This window comes from Lepidochelys kempii, chromosome 2, assembly GCF_965140265.1.
Source record: "Lepidochelys kempii isolate rLepKem1 chromosome 2, rLepKem1.hap2, whole genome shotgun sequence".
Taxonomy (NCBI): Eukaryota; Metazoa; Chordata; order Testudines; family Cheloniidae; genus Lepidochelys; species Lepidochelys kempii.
Genome location: NC_133257.1, coordinates 180,172,961 through 180,190,426, shown reverse-complemented (window position 1 = coordinate 180,190,426; position 17,466 = coordinate 180,172,961). Strand labels below are relative to the sequence as shown.

General features: G+C 39.3%; 1 protein-coding gene across 3 annotated transcripts in view; it reads left to right on the top strand.

Moving 5' to 3' along the window:
- Positions 1 to 14,884, top strand: part of LOC140906003 (probable G-protein coupled receptor 141) — a 41,671-nt gene extending 26,787 nt beyond the window's left edge. Inside the window, exons 2-3 of one of the 3 annotated variants that reach the window (XM_073329490.1) lie at positions 882 to 1,099; positions 11,148 to 14,884. In XM_073329490.1, the coding sequence (XP_073185591.1) occupies positions 11,174 to 12,106 (933 nt within the window). In that variant the 5' untranslated portion in view covers positions 882 to 1,099; positions 11,148 to 11,173 and the 3' untranslated portion in view covers positions 12,107 to 14,884. Of the gene's footprint in view, positions 1 to 763; positions 1,100 to 3,595; positions 3,819 to 11,147 lie in introns of those variants that run through there. The other 2 variants (XR_012157023.1, XM_073329489.1) reach the window with 2 other exon arrangements.
- The last annotated feature ends 2,582 nt before the right edge of the window (positions 14,885 to 17,466 follow it).

Sequence of the window (17,466 nt, the reverse complement as noted above, 5' to 3'; positions counted from 1 at the left end):
GTATCAGGGCATGCCAGTGTCCTTTCCCCTGCCCATATCCTCTGAACTGACTCCAGGGAGGCAGAAAAGATATAAAAGCTGTTACTGAGGCTCTAAACCACTTCAGCATCCCCTTATGCAAGGGAAACCCAGGGACTAGGTAAAAAAGCTTTAGGCACAAAGCTGCCCTAATGCAGTTGAGGATCAGGGTCACCGCTTTCGACAGGGTCCAAAGGAGAAAGTAACATAATGACATTTTTTTTAATTGAAAACCATTTATTTAGGCTCAGATCCCCAAAGGTATTCAGGTACTTAATTTTCATTGATTTCAGTGAGAGCTAAGCACTTAAATACCTTTGGGAATCTGGATCTTTATTATTTTAGATTGCACAAAATGAAGATACAAATCAATGAGCTTCAAAGTGTGGAGGACAAACCCTGATTAGGAACAAGGTGTATGTGTCTGGAAAAGCAGAATCTGTTCTGTGATTCAATTTGTAACTGGTTTGAAAGCAAAGTTTGTAATAAAAAAATGCATCCAACTGGCTTTTTCTTTCTTATTTTAAATAAATCTAAGAGCTTTTCTGTACAGCCATTTTTCATAACTGTTACTTATTTATGCTGTTCTGGTATGGGAAGAAACATTTCTTCATTGCTTTTTTGTGGTATTATTTTCCTAACACATACTCTTTTGGGTTTCCGGTATACGGAGGTCACTTTTCCTCCCCTTCCTCCTCCCTCTTTTGTGCATAAATTTTGGGTTTGTTCTCTCTTTTTTCTCTGATGCTGCATCTGGTAAGTCAGATGACATGCCCATGGCACCTAGGAGGGTAAAGAAGATTGTAAGGAAAGTTCTATTGTGTAACCCCCCCATTTTTATTTATTTATTTTCAAAAAACCAGAACTAAGAATACAGCATTTTTGGAAGTCTCCTTTGTTTTCCATCATTCCAGTGACAAGTTATATGTCCTTTGTCTACATCTACATCAATAGACTGGATTTCTACTGCAAAGTTTCAGTCAGATGGCGGCACACACAGAGGGACCACCGGCTCACATCCAGTAAATGAACTACAGAAAAAGTGACAGAGATCTCTAAAAATTGTTTGGAAAAATCATAGGTATGTATAGTAAATGTGTACTCTCCTATCTGATATATTTAATTACTTCAGTTTTCTCTAAGCAGAAATTTATTTTACAAGTTTCATAGGGGTCTGTTTGTTTGTTGGAGTGTGGATATTGCAGTCACTGCAATCTACACCATGAAGAATCATAGAAACAGGGCTAGATTTCCTAATATCTAAACTAAACCTCCCTTGCTGTAGGTTAAGCCCATTACTTCTTGTCCTATGATCAGTTGACATGGAGGACCATCGATCACCATCCTCTTTATAACAGCCCTTAACATGGTTGAAGACTGTTATCAGGTCCCCCTCAGTCTTCTTTTCTCAAGATTATTTTTACCTTTCCTCAGCAGTCAGGTTTTCTAAACTTTTTATCATTTTTGTAGGTTCTTCCCTCCTCTTTTCCACAACTGTCTTAATGTGTGGTGCCCAGAATTAGACACAGTCCTCTAGCTGAGGCCTCACCAGTGTTAAGTAGAGCAGGACAATTACCTCCTGTGTCTTACATATGACACTGCTGTTAGTACACTCCAGAAAGATATTAGTCTTTCTCACCGCTGCATCACATTGTTGACTTGTATTCAATTTGTGATCTGCTATAACCTTCGGATCCTTTTCAGCAGTACCATCACCTAGCCAGTTATTTCCCCATTTAAGAGTTGTGCATTCAATTTTTCCTCCCTAGGTGAAGCACTTTGCACTTGTCTTTATTTAATTTCATTTTTGTTAATTTCAGACCAATTCTCCAATTTGTCAAGGTCGTTTTGAATTCTAATCCTGTCTCCCATGTTTTTGCAACCCCTCGCAGCGTGGTGTCATCTGCAAATTTTATAAGCATACTCAATTAGAATTAGTCAAAAATAATTAGAGTGAGTCAAAAACTGTCATACTTTTTTAACATAAAATAGCTTTTTGACTAAATGAAAATCTTTGTGAAAAAAATTATTTTTAAAATTTTCCAGGTTTTTGTAAAAAAAATGAAAATTTTTGGTTTTTGGTTGTCGATAATTTGTAAAATTTTGGTTTAGGGTTTTCAGCTGTTATGAAAACCAAAACAATTTCCACTAAAAACTTCAACACAAAAGGAAAATTTTCGTTCTCATTGAAATTTTGAGAGGGGAAAACAGGTCCCAGTCAGCTGTACAAAGAATATAAATGCCTCTTCCACGGAGTCCAACCTTTGGATTACATGAAAATCTACATGATTACGGAGGGCAATTCTGACAGTCCTGATACAGATTTTTATCACAGGATAAATTTTGCAAAGACACTTGCAAGAGAGAGAGAGAGAGAAAGAGAGAGACCGCTTAATTCATTCGTCAGCACAGATTATAATACGTTTTAGAGATTTTGTCAAACTTGATTTTTAAAAATGAGATTACAAATTTGCTTGATAAAGGTAATAGTATTGATGTAATAAATTTAGACTTCTGTAAGACACTTGGCTTGGTACCACATGACATTTTTATTACGAAACTAGAACAATACATAATCAGCATGGCATATCTTACATGGATTAAAAACTGGCTGATACTTCTCAAAATGTAATTGTACACGGGGAATCATCATTAATCATCACGTGTTTCTAGAGGGGTCCCACTGGGATTTGTTCTTGGTCCTAAGCTATTTAATATTTTTATCAATGAGCTGGGAGAACATATAAAATTATTAATAATAAAGTTTACAGATAGCACAAAGATATGGAAAAGGACTAGTCACTGATACAGAGTGTTCTGGATCTGGGCACAAGCACACAATGTGTGTATTACTATGTGTATGGTATGATATAAAGCCATACATCTAGCGAAAAAGAATCCAAAAAATACATACGGGATGGGGGACTCTATTCTGAGAAGCAGTGACTCTGAAACGGACTTAGGAGTCATGGTAAATAATAGCTGAACATAAACGCCCATTGCAGTCATATGACCAAAAGGGTTAATGTGCTCCTTGGATGTATAAACAAAGGAATAGCAAGTTGGAACAGGGAAGTTATATTTAGGGCTGTCAAGCAATTAAAAAAATTAATCGCGATTATTCAAGCTGTTAAACAATAATACAATACCATTTATTTAAATATTTGGGATATTTTCTACATTGTCAAATATGCTGATTTCAATTATAACACAGAATACAAAGTGTACAGTGCTCTGTACAAAAGAAATAGTATTTTTCAGTTCACCTAATACAAGTACTGTAGTGCAATCGCTTTATCACAAAAGTTGAACTTACAAATGTAGAATTATGTACGAAGAAACCTGCATTCAAAAAGAAAACAATGTAAAACTTTAGAGCCTACAAGTCCCCTCAGTCCTACTTCTTGTTCAGCCAGTCGCTCAGACAAACAAGTTTGTTTACATTTGCAGGAGATAATGCACTTCTTTTTTACAATGTCACCTGAAAGTGAGAGCAGGTGTTCTCATGGCACTGTTGTAGCTGGCGTTGCAAGATATTTACATGCCAGATGCACTAAAGATTCATATGTCCCTTCAGGCTTCAAACACCATTCCAGAGGACACGCTTCCATGCTGATGACAGGTTCTGCTCCATAACTGTCTAAAGCAGAGTGGACTGACGCATGTTCATTTTCATCATCTGAGTCACATGTTCCAGCAGAAGGTTCATTTTCTTTTTTGGGGTTCGGGTTCTGTAGTTTCTGCATCAGAGTGTTGCTCTTTTAAGACTTCTGAAAGCATGCTCCACACCTCATCCCTCTCAGATTTTGGAAGGCACTTCAGATTTTTAAACCTTGGGTCAAGTGCTGTAGCTATTGTGACAAAGTTTCCCTTCTACCTTGGTGGGTGTTGCGCTTATTGGTGGATTTGCTCGCCTCGGAGATTCACGGCAGCCCTCAGTTTGGCCATTTTCGTGAATCCACAGTCCACTGTGAATCCACAGTCTGGTATCAAGTAGGGAGTTGGGGGGGATGGAGGGATAGGGGGAACGTGGGCCCGCCCTCTACTCCAGGTTCCAGCCCAGGGCCCTGTGGATTGCAGCTGTCTACAGTGGCTCCTGTAACAGCTGTGTGACAGCTACAACTCCCTGGGCTACTTCCCCATGGTCTCCTCCCAACACCTCACCACAAAACCTTCCTCCTGATGACTAATAATGCTTGTACTTCTCAGTCTTCCAATAGTATGCCTTTTCACTCTCAGGTTTTGTGCCTCTTGCTCCCAGCTCCTCGCACACACACCACAAACTGAAGTGAGCTCCTTTTCAAACCCAGGTGCCCTGATTAGCCTGCCTGTCTTAATTGATTCTGGCAGTTTCTTGATTGGCTGCAGGTGTTCTAATCAGCCCATCTGCCTTAATTGTTTCCAGAAAGTTCCTGATTGTTCTGGAACCTTCCCTGTTACCTTACCCAGGGAAAAGGGACTTACTTAACCTGGGGCTAATATATCTGCCTTCTATCACTCTCCTGTAGCCATCTGGCCTGACCCTGTCACATTATATTTAGAAATCTCACATTGGTACCTTCTTTGTGTTTTGTCAGATTTGCAGTGAAAGTGTTCTTAAATCGAACAACATGTGCTAGGTCATCATCCGAGACTGCTGTAACATGAAATGTATTGCAGAATGCTGGTAAAACACAGAGCAGGAGACCTACAATTCTCCTACAGGGAGTTCAATCTCAAATTTAATTAATGCATTTCTCTTTAAATGAGCGTCATCAGCATGGAAGCATGTCCTCTGGAATGGTGGCCGAAGCATGAAAGGGCATACGAATGTTTACCATATCTGGCATGTAAATACCTTGCAATGCCAGCTAGAACAGTGCCATGTGAACGCCTGTTCTCACTTTCAGGTGACATTGTCCACAAGAAGTGGGCAGCATTATCTCCTGTAAATGTAAACAATGTGAGCAATTGCCTGAACAAGAAGTTGGACTGAGTGGCCTTGTAGGCTCTAAAGTTTTACACTGTTTTGTTTTTGAGTGCAGTTATGTAATTAAAAAAAATCTATATTTGTAAATTGCAATTTCACGATAAAGAGATTGCACTACAGTACTTGTATGAGGTGAATTGAAAAATACTGTTTCTTTTATCATTTTTACAGTGCAAATATTTGTAATAAAAATAATAATATAAAGTGAACACTGTGCACTTTGTATTTGTTGTAACTGAAATCAATATATTTGAAAATGTAGAAAAACATCCAAATATTTAATAAATTTCAATTGATATCCTATTGTTTAATTGTGCAATTAAAACTGTGATTAATCATGATTTTTTTTTTTTTAGTTAATCATGTGAGTTAACTGCATTTAATCAACAGCCCTAGTTATATTGCTTCTGTATTTGGCGCTGGTGCAACCAGTTCTAAAATATTATGTCCAGTTCTGATGGTCATATTTCAGGAAGGATGTTGATAAATTGGAGAATGTTCAGAGAGCCACGAGAATGATTAAAGGGTTGGAAAACATGCCGTATAGTGATATGCTAAATAGATTGAGCTCCTTGAGTATAACAAGGAGAAGGTTAAGGGGTAACTTGATTGCAGTCTCTACATGAGGAACAGAAATTTGATAATAATGGGCTCTTCAGTCTAGTAGACAAAGGTATAATAAGATCCTGTGGCTGGAAATTGAAGTTAGACAAACTCAGACTCGAAATAAGGTGCTAATTTTTTAACAGTGAGGGTAATTAACCATTGGAACCGTTTACCAAGGGTAAACTTAACTTTGCTTAACTTTGTAGTTATGTTCCTGAAAAATGCGACTTTAAGCAAAATGATGTTAAATGAATCCAATTTCCCCATAAGAATTAATGTAAATAGGAGGGGTTAGGTTCCAGGGAATTTTTTTTCACCATATATATTATAGTCTTTTGTCTGTTGAAAAATATATATATATACACACACACACAGAGTATAAATTTTAAACAAACAATTTAATGCTGTACACAGCAATGATGATTGTGAAGCTTGGTTGAGGTGGTGGAATCAGAGGGTGGGATATTTCCCAGGGAATGACTTACTGCTAAATGATGAACTAGCTATCAGCTGAGCTGTCAAAGGTTAACCCATTGTTGTTAATGTAGCCTCACATTCTACAAGGCAGCACGGAGGGAGGGGAGACAGCATGGCAGATAGAGACAGAGACATACACCGTGTGTGTGTGTGAGAGAGAGATGCTCATTGCCCCTTTAAGTGTGAGGACCGCACTCTAAGTACACAGCTTTTTTAAGTAGATCAGCAAGTTGAGACAGAAGCTGCTGCCAGGAAGCTCCCTCTGTCCTGAGCCCTGTCATGTCCCCACCCTGCTCTAAGGAGAAGGGGTAAGCGAGGTGCAGGAGCAGGGGGACACCCTGACATTAGCCTTCCCCTCCCCCTGCACAGCAAGCAGGAGGCTCCCGGGAGCAGCTCCAAGGTAGAGGGCAGGAGCAGCACACGGCAGTGGGGAGAGGGACAGCTGAACTGCCGGGCAATTGATAGCCTGCTGGGCGGCTGGCGCACAGGGAACTTAGGGGAACGGAGAGCTGATGGTGGGCTGCCAGTCCACCCTGGTTCCAAGCCCCCATCAGCTGGCTCCACCGGGCTGCTCTTCCTGCAAGCAGTGAACAGAGCAGGCGGCTGCCAAACAATGTTATAAGGGAGCATTGTGCAACTTTAAACAAGCATGTTCTCTAATTGATCAGCAATGTAACAATGAAACAACGTTAACCAGGACGACTTTAAGTGAGGAGTTACTGCTTTGGATTCTCCGTCATTGGAAATTCTAAATCAAGATTGGATGTTTTTTCTAAAACATATGTTGTAGTTCAAACAGGAATGACTTCAGGGAAGTCCTATGGCCTGTGCCATATTAATAATACATAATAATAATTAATAATGTAATCTATGAATTTATGGAACATCAATACTCAAATTTATCACAAAAATCTTTTTGTCAATCACTATTATGAAAGACTCTAGTTTCTGGACTCCTGCCCAGCACAATCTGCTACCTCCTCTGCTGAAACAAAATACTGATGTTTTGATGATTTCCTGAAGGTCCCCAACATTAATAGATGCTTCTTTGGCTTCTATATGATCCAAATGAGGTGGCTATGTGCCCTTGTGCTACTGTTCTTCAAAACCCCTGTCTCCCAAAAGTTTAGCCAAATGACAAGACATTTAGTGTAGAGAAGGATTTGAGATTTGCTTCTGATCTCACATAATACCACTGACCATGATGTAGCCTGGGTGGGAGGGAATCAGGAAAGGAAGGAAACGCAAGCCCCTCCCTGAAGAGCCCTGAACATATATATTACAGAGTCAATCCAATCCCCTTCCAACTTCATGGGCGTAGCAAGCTAATTCTGCAACACAGAGGTGAAGGCCAGAATGAGGGAACCCTGTGCAGCAACAAAACACAATCCTGTAGCGAATCCATAGCGTGGAGGAGTCTTTTGGAGGTGGGACTTAGCCAGCAGATCTGCAACTACATAATCTGAGTGGGGAAACTACATGGGAGTCATCTCTCTCAGAAGCTAATGCAACCCTGAGGCAGCACTAGTGGCCACAGAGTGGTTTCCTCTGTGGTTCTCAGCCTGTGGCAGTTATTTGTCTGCCCTTTGACCCTCATATAGAGTCTATTTCTTGGGCTGCACGCAGGTTCCAAGATCATGGTCTAATGTAATAAAGCATTTACCTTTCAATACGAAAGACTTTACGTTCTCATTCCATGTGTCTCCTGCTAAAAGTTATGTCTGTAAGACCTGGCACTTGCCATTCTGGTCAATGTTTTCTGGCTCTTCAGGTGTCTGCACAGTAGGAAACTGCATCTTATGAGAAGGTAGCAATTTTCTATGTGAAGCATATTACGCTGTGTCATGCTATGTTATGTATTCTCAAGATAAATAGGTTTCAACTGGATGGCTGTAACAGTGGTGGCCAGATAAGCTGATTTTCTGTGCTTTAACATCACTGTTGGTGAATGCTTTGTACACACAATGAAGATGAGCCTTCCTGCAGAATTATTGCAAGGATGGTGTGTAGATTCTCCATAATGCTGTAGAAACTTGCATTACAATGCATTGGCATGCACTGAGGGACATAGGTAAGTTTTTCACTGTCTCAATAGCAGAGGTGTGTGAAAAATTCCAAATGTGGTGTTTCTACTTGGTTTCTTCTATGTGAATTCTGAAAAGGTTTCATTGTTTGAACTTGAGAAGCAACCACCAGGGGTCATCTAACTCCAACCACAGAACTACTGTTAATGATGCAGATAATCATATGTCTGTCATAGCAATCCAGATTTGCAGCAGTTGCCTTTAGTATAGTAGTACTTTAAAACTGTAAATACACATTCTAATTTGAGACTGTCTGATAATGCAATATTATAGTGACGTTTTCTAATTACAGTTTGACAACTTAAAAAATTGACATACAAACAGCTATTGCTAATCCCTTCTGGTATGAACATTTTAAAGCTAAAATGCAATGTTATAGAAGAGGCAACAGCTAGAATAGGAAGGAACTTGTACTCTTTCCTTTCCAGTAGCATAGTCGAAATATACTGTAAATTGTAGTTCCTTACAGAAAAAAATCTCTTTTGCAACACATTTTGCTTGCTATAGTTTACTGGAAAAATAATGAGAGAACTTCATTTTGAGCTACAAATATAATTTTAACCTCTAAAATACAGAGTCAACCATTAGGGAGTCAATATTTACCAGTAATTCCTATACAATATCTAAGGTCCCCTGGTTATTGCTGATACTAGATATAGTGAAATAATTGATATTTTGGATATGTTGAGGTAACAGTTTAAGTAAGTGTTGACTTTTCAAATAGTGGCCAGCCTATAAAGAGAGCTCAGATACTAGAATGATAGGCATACTAAAAACATATGTTAATATGTTAAACATATGTTAATAGCTAAAATCTTTATAAAAAAATGAAGTCACTGAGAAATATCACATTGTTAATGTCCCATTGCAACTGAAACCTGCTGTTAGAAATATCAAAGGCATTTCCTCTTTTCCACAAATGAGGAAACTGTTAAATAGTCTTTTGACTGTCAAAATGTGTATTATTTAAAATGGAAATCACCTAAAAGATCAGTGATACAATAGATAGAGGAACTACTTATCATACTGCAAAGCTAACACTGCTTTGGTGTTAAAAGAAAACCAGGTCAGGTTTTACATTGTAAAATCCATGAGTCAAATTCAAATAAAAGTGCTTCGCCCACAAGGACCCAGGAGGAAGCTGGCAGGGATGAACCCAGGTCGATACACAATTCAGGGCACACATACATATCCAGCTACTGTCGGGTATATGAAGGAACACTGGATTCAATCTACCTGCTTGCTCCAACAGTATGTGGTCATGCAGTCCTGTGGTCTGCCCATCCCACATCACCTTCCAACATGTCAAGATCTCATCTTTCCAGTGAGCTGCAGAGACCTGCCATGGCTCTCTCTTCTGCTGCATGTCTTAATAGTCCTCCAGGACTGCAAAGATGTCCCCATCTACACAGTAGAACTACAATTTTCACTTTGCTTTTGGTCCTTTCAAGGGCACATAAATACTTCTGAATTTGGCCCAATGTGAAAATACAACATAACATATATGCGGTAAATGTGAGCCTTTTAGAGCATCAGAATGATACTTACCCTCTCTTTTAGCACCTGGGAAGAAATATTATTTATATTAAATATTTAATATCTATAACACACATTTTATATAATTCATTATGTACAGATCCCTGAGCAAAACTCTGCTCTCAGTCACATTTCATATTTGTGACTTCGATGGAGCAGCATGTGATTAACTGTAGAATCTGGTTCTTAAATAGAATATTTATATCAGAAATAAATTAAAAATCCTTAACTCTAATGAATAAATAGCAGGATTCTAATGATTTGTGTCTTCTTTTTGATCACCAAGTAGATCCTCTATAATAAAGATCTGAGCTGTTAACACAAAGGACTGATAAAAATCAAAGAATCATAGAACTAGAAGGGACCTCGAGAGGTCATCTAGTCCAGTCCCCTGCACTCAAGGCAGGACTAAGTATTATCTAGACCATCTCTGACAGATGTTTGTCTAACCTGCTCTTAAAAATCTCCAGTGATGGAGATTCCACAACCTCCCTAGGCAATTTATTCCAGTGCTTAACCACCCTGACAGGAAGTTTTTCTGAATGTCCAATTTAAACCTCCCTTGCTGCAATTTAAGCCCATTGCTTCTTGTCCTATCCTCAGAGGTTAAGAAGAACAATTTTTCTCCCTCCTCCTTATAACCACCTTTTATATACTTGAAAACTGTTATCATGTCCCCTCTCAGTCTTCTCTTTTCCAGACTAAACAAACCTAGTTTTTTCAATTTTCCCTCACAGGTCATGTTTTCTAGACCTTTAATAATTTTTATTGCTCTTCTTTGGACTTTCTCCAATTTCTCCACATCTTTCCTGAAATGTGGCACCCAGAACTGGACACAATACTCCAGTTGAGGCCTAATCAGCGTGCAGTAGAGCGGAAGAATTACTTTTCGTGTCTTGCTTACAATACTTCTGCTAATACATCCCAGAATGATGTTTGCTCTTTTTGCAACAGTGTGACACTGTTGATTCATATATGACCCCCCTCCCCCCAATCTCTTTCTGCAGTACTCTTTCCTCGGCAGTCATTCCCCATAAGGATCATACTCAATTTGGCCAGGCAGCAGATCTTTTTTGCCTATCTTTGTTTTGAAATATTTATTAATAACTGTTTAAGTACATGACTGGTAACATTTTCATAACTTCATCAGCTTCTCCCTCTAACCTATGTATCTGCTTGGGTTTTTTCCATCTTTAAATTCAACTTTTGCAGCCATTCTTTCCTAACTAGTAGGAACTCTGAACTGCCTTTCCTAACAGAGGACATTTCAGTAGTGGGGAAAATCATTTACAGTAACTGATATCAGAAATGAAGTAATCCAAGCATTTCTAGGATTATATATATATATACGCCCTGGAGCCAGAACCGGGCTGAAGACTCAGTTTACTTTTCAGATGGTAGCTCTCAGTTTTAAATCTCACTTTAATCTTTAATGACATTAATGTCTTCTTTTACAGAGTCCAAAAGAGAGATTTACAGGACCATGCCTGGAGAGACTACAACCTTGCTGAATGCATCTGTCGGTACACCTCAGGCCGGTACCATTCATTCTGACATTGCACGTTACATATTGATTACTATATATACAGTAGCATTTATTGGAGGTACAATTGGAGCCATCGCAATGTCATTTTTACTGGTTAAAATGAACACTCTGTCAGTGACCACGGCGGTGATCGTCAACCTCGTGGTGTTGCACTGCCTGGTTCTCCTGACTGTGCCGTTTCGGCTTTATTATTATATCAGTCAGAAGTGGATTTTTGGGCTGGCCTTTTGTAAAGCAGTGAGTGCTATGATGCACATCCACATGTACCTCACTCTTCTATTCTACATAATCACGCTCGTTATCCGGTGGCTCATTTTCTTTCAATGGAAGGACAAGGTGGAGTTCTACAGGAAGCTGCACGCTGTGGCTGCTAGTGCTACAGTGTGGATAGTGGCCCTTGTGATTGTGCTGCCGTTGTTCAGTGCTCGGTATGGGATGTCTGGGGATTATGGAAATAACACATGTTTTACGTTCCAACAAGAACTCAAGATGGAGAGTGTGAAAGCACTGAACTATGTCATAATTGCCACTGTAGCTGCCATCACGTGTGTCCTCTTGGGCTTGCAAGTCTTCATCATTCTAAAGGTGGTGAAAAAGCTTCCAGGCTCTGTTTGGTCACATCAAGAATTCTGGGCCCAGATTAAAAGTCTGATGTTCATATCTGTGATAATAATTTGTTTCCTTCCGTATCACCTCTTTAGGCTCTATTACATACAGCACATGAAAGAAAAACAATTAGAACTTTACAATGATATCTGTCTGAGTATAACTGCCATCAGCACTCTTGATTTGCTGTCATTTGTTATAAGCGGAAGCCGTTTCTTTAAGCAAAAGATTATTATTCTTCGAGACAAACTTGCATGCTGTTAGGTTTGTTCATTTTTAGAGACCATCTTCCACACTAAAGTGTTTAAGTGGGAGGAAAACATATGGCTTTGTCTGTATTTTTTTAAAATAATAATTTATGGAGACAAGTCAAAAAGCATTATAAATTATGTGTATCTATTTATTTTATATGCCTTAAACACAGTACCAGCAAAATAACATAGGTTCTTTGAGTGGGTGAAATACTTACCAGTGTTCACAGGGCCAACTTAGCAGACTAGTGGAAACTGTGCTATGTCACAATGGAGACAAAGGTTCCAATCCCATGCCTCAGAGGGAAAAGAAGCAATAGCCCAAGATGATTTGTAAAGAATATGGAGAGAAAAAAATAAAACACAAAGTCAATGGATAGTGGCTTATATAATAAAATATATAGACTTTTGAAGTTCCTAGATCTGTATATGTTATGTATACTGTTTATATGTTATTTATTAACAACAATCTGTGATAGAATGTGGTGGTTCTGCAGGTCTTCACTGAGGAATTTTGGGCCTACGCTGCAATGTGGCTTTCTAGTTCAATGCTCAACTGACACAACTCCTAAAAAGCAAGCAGTAAATGTATTTCTTAAATTTTTTCCCCTGAACTCACTCTTTTGAAAATAGCTTTATTGTGGGAGGGAAAGGTCTGATTTATCTCTTTCCTGTGCTGTAAAAATGTCTCCATAAATAATTACATACCACTGGGCACTATATTCAGCATTGGCAGTTCAAATCAAAAGCCAGTGTTTTTTCTCTTTCTTCACAGAATTGTCCAATTTTTTCAAGAGCTCATTTAGTTAACGCTACAGATAATTTAACTTAGAATATTATTCAGACAGCAGTTGTGTTGTTTCTCCAGGTCATTTATTTTAGTCTCCAAGGTAACAATAATGTCCTTTTCTATGATACTTTTGCCCAGTTTTGAAGGCCATAGTCTGGCCTCTCAGAATGTCCCTGGGATAAAATTAGTCCAACAGAATTTTGTTATCTGAGCAAGTGAAAAAGATAGAAACTCTGGCTGGGATGGGATGAGGTTAGCATATGTGGTGTGATTGAGCAGCCAGCTATATTTCACAGTTATAGATGCATGGTGAGCAGTGGGGATTTTTTAAAACCTAGAATTACCCATTATCAAGCACATAAAAAAATCACTTTGTGGAAGATACTTCAGATTACACAGATCTACTGTCTTGTACATGTCCCAATATATAACACATATCATTGATATCTGTAGCTCAAAACAGTGGATGGTTAATTCCTATTTCCATTTCTTTTTGCCTTCTGCATCAAGTTCGACTTTCCATCTAGAGTCAGTTGAATAATAAGTGAATCATTTGGCAAATTGGTAGTATTAGCTGGATAAATTATCTGATTAATTCTTTTTCATGGCTCTGCCCACATTTTCACCTCAAGACTGCACAACCTCACCCTTTCATATATCTCACCTTTCATTTCCTTTTGCTTCACTGTCTATTGTCTATACACAAAGTGTACTGCTGCTCTCCTTAATATCCCTTGTGTTGATGTCTACCATTCGCCTCTCTGAGCCTTCTTCCCTCATGCTTAGAACTCCCTCCTTATTGCTCAGTAGGTCTGACCAGGTTATAGTATCCTGAACTGAGAAATTCTCATGTGCAACAACAAGAGTTTGGAGCTGTCAACAAAGGCTATAACACCAGGGAGAGAAGGTGAAAATAAATTTGTGTTTGTATTTTTTTCCTATGTCATCTGTGGTGTGCAGAATATACTTTGTATAGGGTCTATAGAGCAACTTTTACCTTTACAACACTATATAAATGTTTTAGAATAACAGTAATAAATTTGTTGGTTTGGCTCACAAGCACATATTTTCATTCAAGTCCTTCCTACAAATACACATTAAATAAAAATTGCTTTATATTAAAATTTTGTAAAATTTTATTCTCAGAACAGATAGAGTTACATACAGTAAACACATTAAATAAAATGTTGACACGAAGTAAATATACTGTTCATACACTGTGAAAAATCATATGTAGTTTAAGTAATTCTTCTGAGAATACACCCACACCATACACCGTGTAGTTACTGGTTTCTCTCCTTTTGTTGCAGTTCCTTAGCTTCACCCAAAGGGGTGCAGTTGAGTCAAAATCTCTTCATTTCCAGGGTATGTTATTTGTTGGCATTCAGTATCACAAAATAAAAAACAGTTATGACTATTATTGGAAATAACTTGAAAAGGAATTCTGACTTGTTAGAAGAAATGTACCTGTGTTGTAAGCAAGCCTTGTTACCAGGCCAAATTTGAACAGTATGTTTTGTATTTTTTTAGATCATTTGGCCTGGCAGCCAAGCCCAAATTTCAAAACAGGTGTGTTTTTAAAGAGTTTATGTATAAAAAACTTAAGTAATTAATCAAGAAGATAATTATGAAAATTTAGTCTATGGAGAACAACTGACCCTAATTTAGTGAAAAACAACAATATTTTAATTATTTAGCAGAGGGGAGGTATTCCTGCTTTAAATGGAAATTGGAACACAACCTCAGCTAAAGTCACGACCAGAGCTGCCATCATAATAATTATATTCTAAAGTATAATATATAATGATATTGTTCATATTATCCTGAAATAACCAGGAGATCTGAACAAGAAATAATTTGCTTTTGTATATCTGATTTTTTACTCCAACTAATACATTTCAATAGAGTGGGATTAATTAATGTAACCCAAATGTTTGTAATAGTCTGTATAACTCCACGATGTATGTTCATAATATTCAATCTTTTACTAAATAAAAATTGCATAAATGCTGTAGCACCATTTTGACATCCAGCAATAGTTCTGTTCAGGGTGGCTGACCGGATATTACACCACGTCATGCATTTTAATTTGACTGAACAATAAGTGATGTGGAAACTCACACAGTCACAAAAAGAGGTAAGGAAAAATGATGGTACATTGCTACCTGAGAGTGGAATTCTCAGCCTGTTCACTGCTGTCACAGGATTGCTAAACATTACGCTCCCCAACACAACACCTCTTTTGGTGAAGGGCACTAATGTTCAGTCAGTTAAGCCATCTGAATGGCTGAAGATTTGTATTTGCTTTCTGGGAGGGCACTGTTTGTAACACAACAGCAGTGGTGGGGAGGGAGAATTACACACGATGAGGCTAGAAAGTTACATGAGCAAAATTTTAATTCTATGGAATTGATATATGTGAGGCAGCAGCAATTATAACAGCAAATGAAAAATCTGAGAGGGGGAGGGATAGCTCAGTGGTTTGAGCATTGGCCCGCTAAACCCAGGGTTGTGAGTTCAATCCTTCAGGGGGCCATTTAGGGATCTGGGGCAAAAATTGGGGATTGGTCCTGCTTTGAGCAGGGGGTTGGACTAGATGACCTCCTGAGGGGTCCCTTCCAACCCAGATATTCTATGATTCTTATTTCCCTAGAGGTGAAATTCGGAAGTGAACTCTGTAAGAGAGATCACAAGCAAAACCAAGCTGTGAAGTACACATCTTTGTGTGTGAAAAAGTAAATGTGTGAGAAAATGTGTAATCACCACATTCCAAATCTAATCAGGATAGCAGTGGTCACATTTAAATACATGATGGGTGTGTTGATAAAAGTGGCAACTGGGAGGTGAATGGAAATACAATGTATGCAAAATGCATCACCATAACCACCACTTATAAAGATATGTAGGAGCAAAGAAGTATGTGAAACCAATGCAGTTAGTGATTAAGTGCAACTCAAACAAAAATCTTTATCAGGACAATAAGTTTCATTTCTTTTAATGTCAAAGGGTAGTTTTGCTATTCCTGGAAAACCCCTGAGCTGACAAAAGTAGCAAGCACCACAGGTTTGTGTAGCAGATTTCAAAGTATGTCAAGAACAGGGAATTTTGTCAATTAATACTTGCGTAACTAAATGTTCCAGATACTATATTTGCAAGTAACTATATATATACGCACCAAGCTAGATGCAATGAAGTAAAGACCTAGCCATTGTAGGAGAGATTTATATCAGTGGAGGGCTGGCACTGTTACCATTGCTTTTTTCCCCCCCGCAAGTGTTCTGCTGGAAGGAAGGAGATTTTCAATTCCACTGGAAAACTGTAGGCAGATCCTTCCTCACAGAGGCAGAGAATCTCCCACAGTCCAAGCATGTTAATTTTCAGACAGCATCACCCACTTTGGTGGGTCACAGTGAACCCCTCTCCCCCCACTCCCATAAACATACAACCGTCTGAAAATGGACTACAGCCACTTTGCATTGCCATAACTCACTCCCCCTGCGAAGAAGTTTTACCACCAGAGACCTTACGATGGTGTAAACCACTACTGAAATTGATCCTATGTTTCTCCAAAGATTTTAAGTGGTTCCAATAAAGTGAAGAAGATAAAAGATCGAACAGCAAGTGGGAAGGAGTGAAAACTAAAAAAAAAAATTATGGACCATACAAAAAGCCATTCCAGCAACAAGTGATGAGAAATTCACCTTTAGTCATGGAGCAACAAACTCTGTACAATGAAGCATTACATCCTCAGGAGACCCCTTGGGACTTTTCTAAACAAGAAGTGGAAGAATTTGGAGAAATATTAAATATTAGTCTAACAACCAGAAGCAGGGCCATATTGTCCCAAGATGAGAGCTGTACTGCAAAGCAGATTACTTTATTACTTGTTGTGGCGGGTTTTGTACTTCATCCACCCCTTTGATCTGCCGGGGGGGGGAGAGGAGGGGTAACCCCACCCTTCTGCACCTACATCTGTTCTACTACCCCTCCGGTAGTCCATACGGTGTGTCTCAATGGTCAGAGTCCCCCTAAACTCTTTCCCCCTAGTGGGATAGCGCAGCCCAGCAGCCGGAGTCCATATAGTGTGCTCCTAGAGCAGTATGACCCAATGGCCAGAGTCTCTCTAAATCCTCTGAGGCAAGCAAGGGGTCAGAGAATTATGTCATCTCAAGAAAAAAAGGGGAGGGGTAGTGATCCCCAGTAGGGGAGCCCAGGCCCACCCGCCTTCACCAGGCTCTGATCCAGGGCCCTGTCAGGGGCGGAGAGATCCACTACTGGGTCAGCGGGGAATCCGACCGAAACACGCTGACCTCATAGTGGTGGGAGGTACCACTCCCTTCCTTACCTTCCCTGGGTCTCTTCCTACCAGTCGCCATAGTCCCTGTGGCATCAGGGTCTCCAGGGCTCTCAGCACCAGATCCTTCCTGGGGTTCCGATAGTTGTGGGCCTCTGGTCCAGGTTCCTGGCTCTTCAGCTCTCCCCGGTAAGGGCTGTAACGGCTCCTGGTCTGGAGCCTCTGCTGAGCATCCTTCCTCCTCAGCTGCCAGCCCTGACTGAACAGCTCTACAGGTTTTTATACCTGA